Raw genomic sequence first — 6577 nt, forward strand, 5'->3', positions numbered from 1 at the left:
TCTCCAAGTTTTCAACATTAGTAAGCTTTTCTTTCTCCTTAGGTAGTATATTCTTTGTTTTCATCAACCCTAAATAACATAAAACTGGTTTTCGATTTCTTTACTAAGCTTAGTTGTTTTTCATTTCTTTTACGGATCTTGCAATAAAAAATTGAGCTGTTTCAATAAAGAAATTGCTGACTTCTAAAAAAGATAATCATTTGCACATAACATGAAGAAAAACAAATTTGATCACTTGCACAATGAAGGAAATTAAAAAGTTTACATTCAATTCCACTCACCACCCTCACACACATTGGCATAGCCAGGTCCATAGTGTTAAAAAATAGATAAATTAAGTAATATAATTTCAAGGTTCAAAATGCTAAATATAAAGATAAATACGTGCATTTTAAAAATAAATAAATCGATGAGTTTAATTGAACCCCTCAATATACTTTGCCTCTGCCATTGCTAAATTACACTTTTGATCTCCTAATTTTTACAGAATTGCAATTTTGATATCTTAACTTTCATACTTAGTACTTTTGAGCTACCTAATTTTCACAAACTTTCGATTTTAGCCATTAGTTTTTTTACACTAATTGCTATATAAAGAAATTTGTTTCTATTTATTGCACATGATGTCATTATTAGAAAATGAGCATTGCTAGATAGAGTATTAAATAATGTAAGAAGACCATTCAAACAAAATATACTTTCCTCAAGAGAATCTTGAGCAAATGGAGAGGATCTTGAATTACTATTAATAATGCACTATTACAGGATGAATCAATGGGGAATCAAGTAAATGAAAACATGAATATATATTTCAATATTCCACAAGTTCATGGCTTGGAGCCCTGTAGGGAAGAAGGTAAGGATATAAAAATTCAAGAAATCAACAATGGACATAATATGAACCTTGCCATCACAAAGTGCAACGGGGAGTCGCAAGGCAAATTGGCTCTAGTAATTAATCACTACACGGAGACACTAAATCAGGAAATATCTCATCTTTTAGGTATGCCTTTTGATTTATATATTTTTTTTTTTTAAAAAAAAACTAGAAAACAATTATTTATTTATTTTTTGTTGAAAGAGATAAGATTTCAATATAAGAGTCAACACCGACAACAAGAGCATCATATCTTTTTTAACATGATATAATGGGAGGGAAGATTAGAGGATCAACACTTATTGGGCTCACAAAAGGCCCATTTAGCCAAGTTGTTGTGAGCCATTATGTTGAAAATTTCTCATCCCACCTACCCACTTTCTCACCCATTCCCTGGAAATTCCATTTTTGCCCTTGGTCAAAAAATTCGGAACGCGTTTTCCGAATTTTTTTAGTTCAAATTTGAAAAAAATTCGGAAAACACATTCCGAAGTTGTTTTTAAAGGCAAAAAAAATTCGGAAAACGCGTTCCGAATTTTTTGACCAAGGGCAAAAATGAAATTTCCAGTAGGTGGGTGAAAAAGTGGGTAGGTGGGATGAGAAATTTTCCACTATATTGCCATAACGTTTTATCCCAATCATTTTATTTTAGATGTCTAAACATATATTTAATGGTTAAATGGTGGTTAAATAAATCTTTTGTTCCTATAAACATAAGAAATTTTGTTTTTAGTCTTTCTTAAAATTTCAATTTTTAGCGAGTTTTGATCTTCTAAATATTTTTCTTCACAACTTTTTTTGATTATATTTAAAAGAACTCGTATGTATTTTTTCAAACTTTGAATTTATTTTTGTCTATATATTTAATTAATACATTAGAGAAATCTCTCGCAAAATTTTATAATTTTTAACAATGAATTAATTAACGTGGATTTTAAAATTTTTTACGCTTAAAAATTCATATTGAATTTATCTTTTGTTAAAAAAAAATTTAATTTTTTGTGAGAAAGATTCTTATAATATTATGAAGAGTCTCATGAGTTGAATTAAAAAAATAACAAAAAATCATGACCGTAAATATTTCGGATCCAAAATTTACTAAAGAACAAAATTTATATGCATTTCTTTAAATGCAGTTTTTCCTGTTCCTTTTACAAAAAGGTAGTTGTTTATATTTTTTAATTAAAAAAAGAAAATTGTTTTTAAATAAAAATAACTTCCCCATATATCTAGCACAGTAAAATTTGTGTATATGGAACTGTACATAAGTTTGGTCCTTTACTAAAATCTTTTAGAGCGACTAAGAAAATAAATTATAAATATTTATTAGACAAAAAAATTATTTAATCATATATTTAAATAGTTTTAGTTAGGGGTGTTCATGGGTGCGGGTCGACCCGTGAACCCGTCGACCCAATCCAACATAACCCATTATTTATCCGAACCCGTTCACTTGCGGGTAGAATCCGGTCCAACCCGTCATACCCACAAGCAATCGGTTCGGGTATTGGATTTGAGTTTTTGAACCCGTCAACCCGTGTACCCAACCCGGTCATGGAAATATGTGTTTTTTGGAAATTTTCTAATCTTATTTAGTTTATTAAGTGTTATGATTAAAGATGAATTTTTTTTTGAAGTTAAATGAGAGTGTTTTATTCAATTTAAGTGTTAAAAATGTGTCACAATTGTGTTAAATTGTATTATGGATTTTTTAGAAATTTAAAAAAAAAATGTATTTTTTTCTATCAAAAAATTATTTTTAATTTTGTGAACAATCCGCGAATCCAACCCAACTCAATCCGTTAATAACCAGATTAGTTCGGTTCAGATTTTATGGTGAAAGTGTGGGTTGGATGATGAACCCAACCCAATGAATATCGAACGGGTTGGATAATGGATTAGGCCAAACTCGGTCCAACCCAATCCACGTACACCCCTGATTTTAGTATATACATATAGAGATTTGTTAAAATACATCTTCATAAATACTGGTAAGTGTATTCTAGAAAATCCCTAATATATACACACACAATTGTATACACGCTAATATATGTTTCAAAACAGGGTACCCTACTAATCAGAGCTTTGATTATGGCGCATTGGCACCTTTAATGCAATTTCACATAAACAATCTTGGTGATCCATTTATTGGAAGCAGTTATGGTGTAAATTCAGCCAAGTTTGAAGTTAGTGTGCTTGATTGGTTTGCTAAACTATGGGAAATAAAGAAGGAAGAGTATTGGGGATACATTACAAGTGGTGGAACTGAAGGCAATTTTCATGGACTTTTAATAGGGTAATTAAGTTTTCATGAACTTCATTTACAAGCCATTTTGCTAATATTTCAAATACTATCATTATGACAATTTCATTCATACTGTATTTAATTTTAAAAATTATTTTTGAGACTGAATAAATAAATTAGGGGTAAGAGACCGAACAAAAACTTAAATTATTGTCTCTTACTAAATTATATGATAACATTTTGTCCAAATAAAAGTTGTCGAAAATACTAAAATAACATTTTGTTCATCATTAGGCGTGAATGTGGATGCCTTTTTTTTTTCTTTTCATTTTTTTGTTGGCAGACTCGGGTATTTCTCTTCGTCTAGGAGTTGCTCGCTTGGTTTTCTAGAATAGGAGAATCTTTTTTTGGTGTTTTGTTTTGGTTTAATGCTTTGTTTTTCGCTTAGTACTTCTTTCCATCTAATCTTTTGGTTAAACCGACTCAATAAATTTCTATTTATTGGAAAAATAATATTTTGTTCGTCAAACATCATACGAGACAACAAATTATTTAATATCTTAAAAATCTGTCATATATTGTTTTATACCGTCTTGTTCTATTAAATACTTATATTTTGTAAATCAAATTTATCATATATTCATATATACAGAAGAGAAAATTTTCCAGATGGTATTATATATACCTCACAGGACTCCCATTATTCAATATTCAAGATTGCAAAAATGTACAGAATGCAATGCATAAAAGTTAGCACATTGACCACTGGTGAGATTGATTGTGCTAATCTGAAGACTTTACTTCTTGCACATAAGGACAAGCCAGCTATCATCAATTTAAATATAGGTATTCAATCTTCTAATTAATTTTTTATTTTGGGAAAAGCCAAATTTGTTTTATTAAAGATAAAGAGGCAAAAGAAATGTCATATAGTACATGACATAGAAGCAAAACCCACATCAAAAACATACATTTTTTTTCTGAAGAAGTTAAATTAGCCCACCCAAATTAGCATCAAAGAGAATCGAATCTCAGACCTCAAGAGAAGCACACTCCCAGGTCCTAAGCCAAAAAAAAATTAAAAATACAAATTGAGTACAATATTTGTTTACCAGCCACAATAGTTATAATAGAATATATAGATTTTTTTTATCAAAGAATATATAGATACTTCATTGGCTAAACTTAAATATTATATATATTATATCTGGCCATTCAAAAAAAAAATACTTAATTGGCTAAGCTAAAATATTTTATTCTTATTTTGGTTCACATGATTAATTAGGAACAACAATGAAAGGAGCTGTTGATAACATTGATATGGTAATACAAACACTTGAGGAAAGTGGTTTTACTCGAGATCGATTCTTTATTCATTGTGATGGAGCTTTGCTTGGAATTATGTTGCCACTTATTAAACAAGTGAGTCCACGTCACCATCAATTTTCTTTAAAAGAAGCTTTTATTTAGTAATTTGAAAAGAGACTTATATTAACGGAAAATTGTGTTTGTCAAATAGGAGTTTATATTTAGAGACGAAACGAATAAATATCCACACAATTTTTTCTCAATTATAACTCATTCTTATAATGTTATGTGTAACACAGGCTCCGGTGATTACCTTCGAGAAACCCATCGGAAGTATAACTATTTCGGGCCATAAATTTTTGGGATGTCCAACGCCTTGCGGTGTTTTATTAACTCGCTTAGAACATACCAACACCTTCTCTAAAGATATTGAGGTGATTGGTTCTAGAGATGCCACAATTAGTGGTAGTCGAAGTGGTCATGCTCCAATCTTTATTTGGTATGCTTTGCAAAAAAGAGGTTTAATAGGACTTGAAAATGAAGTGCAAAAGTGCTTAATGAATGCACGTTACTTAAAAGATAAACTTTGTGATGTTGGTATTAGTACAATGTTAAATGAGTTTAGCAATACGGTTGTTTTTGAGAAGCCATTAGATTGTGAATTTATTCGAAAATGGAATTTAGCATATCAAGGAAATATTGCACATGTTGTGGTAATGCAACATGTTACTATTGAAATGTTGGATTCTTTTGTTGATGAGTTTACTCAAAAAAGAGCAACTTGGTATGGATTGAGAAAGCCTATATGCCTTGCAAACGAAATTGGTGCTGAAAATTGTGCATGTATGTTGCACAAATGATAATTTACTGAATGGAATGGAATAGAACGAAATATATTCAATTATAAATATTATTATATTACGAGTAAATAATTTACTCAACATGTTGTCATCAATTTGTAATGTTATATCTTAATTTTATTTAATTAAGATTTATGAATAATGATTTAGACTATTAACTATTGTTAATGTCTATTATCTTTTGTAAAATTTATGAATTGATGTAGTCTACTCCACTTAGTGGATAAGGCTTGATTGTTGTATATGTTGTAAATTTGTAATGGTATAGACAATTAACTATTGTTAATGTCTATTATCTTATTTGTATCAATTAATGATGATTGGTCATTTTATTATATTTTGTTCTTTCTACATGGATTTGGGATGTTGGTCACGTGATTATATATAGGGGGCATTTCTCACCTGTGTTACTTTATACATTAAAATATGGATTTGTTACAAAAGAAATTTTTCTTTTTTAGGTAAATATTAAAAACATTAAAACATCATAGTGAATCACAAAATCAGGTGAATTGGTAAGAATCCAACGAAATTTTTTGTGGGGAAATGGTTTGGATACAAAGAAGATTTGTTGGATTAGTTGGGATAATATTTGTTTATTAAAGGAGAAAGGAGGATTGGGTATTACTTTGTAAATGGAAATGGAGAGTACTTAACAAAGGAAATTTTATGTGATATTTTATGTGATGCAAATTATTAGTGCATAGATATGAATCAATGGACAAAAAATTTATGTGGACTGTGAACAGGTTTGAAAAAGGACATTCAATTATGGTGGAGAGATATCATGAAGGTAGGAGGAGAAGATAATGGTGATTGGTTAAAATCAAAGATTATGTTTATTTTATGGTTTTGGTTTATAGGACGATTAGAGAATATCTCTTCTTTGGTATTTTCTAATTGGTGTGTAATGACCCTTTAATTTGCATTCAAAGCCGCATCTAACGATAATTTTTTAATTGTAAGATTTGATTACACCTAGTACTTCTTATAATTCAATTTTTTCTTATTAAAAAAAAAACAAAATCAGGTGAATAAATACAAATTACAAAATATGATAGGGAATCAATTCTTTGCAAGCAATAAAGCTAATTAGAAGTACATTGCAATAACAAGTACATTCATCATTAACATATAGGTAGCAAGTACTTTGCAATAACAAGTACCATTCCCATAGAAATTATCCGGAAAGGTATTCACAATAGCAAACCACATGACTAATTAAGACCCTCACTTTTGACCAATCATAAAACAATCATAATAATATTAAAATAAAAATAAAAATGT

General features: G+C 29.3%; 1 protein-coding gene across 1 annotated transcript; it reads left to right on the forward strand.

Moving 5' to 3' along the window:
- Positions 1 to 692: 692 nt before the first annotated feature.
- Positions 693 to 5582, forward strand: LOC123906391 (serine decarboxylase 1-like). The gene is made up of 5 exons (XM_045956320.1): positions 693 to 1003; positions 2942 to 3173; positions 3775 to 3968; positions 4408 to 4544; positions 4730 to 5582. Exons 1-5 carry the CDS (start codon positions 775 to 777, stop codon positions 5288 to 5290), a joined length of 1353 nt encoding a protein of 450 aa, XP_045812276.1. The 5' UTR covers positions 693 to 774; the 3' UTR covers positions 5291 to 5582.
- Positions 5583 to 6577: the final 995 nt, after the last annotated feature.

Source organism: Trifolium pratense, linkage group LG1 (genome assembly GCF_020283565.1).
Source record: "Trifolium pratense cultivar HEN17-A07 linkage group LG1, ARS_RC_1.1, whole genome shotgun sequence".
Lineage (NCBI taxonomy): Eukaryota > Viridiplantae > Streptophyta > Magnoliopsida > Fabales > Fabaceae > Trifolium > Trifolium pratense.

What these genes read in the sequence shown, in the direction of transcription:
- LOC123906391 (XM_045956320.1), top strand. Translation starts at nt 775, where the DNA reads ATGGGGAATCAAGTAAATGAAAACATGAATATATATTTCAATATTCCA. An exon ending in GGAAATATCTCATCTTTTAG is followed by an intron (nt 1,004 to 2,941) that starts GTATGCCTTTTG and finishes GTTTCAAAACAG; the next exon opens with GGTACCCTACTAATCAGAGC. An exon ending in TATCATCAATTTAAATATAG is followed by an intron (nt 3,969 to 4,407) that starts GTATTCAATCTT and finishes ATGATTAATTAG; the next exon opens with GAACAACAATGAAAGGAGCT.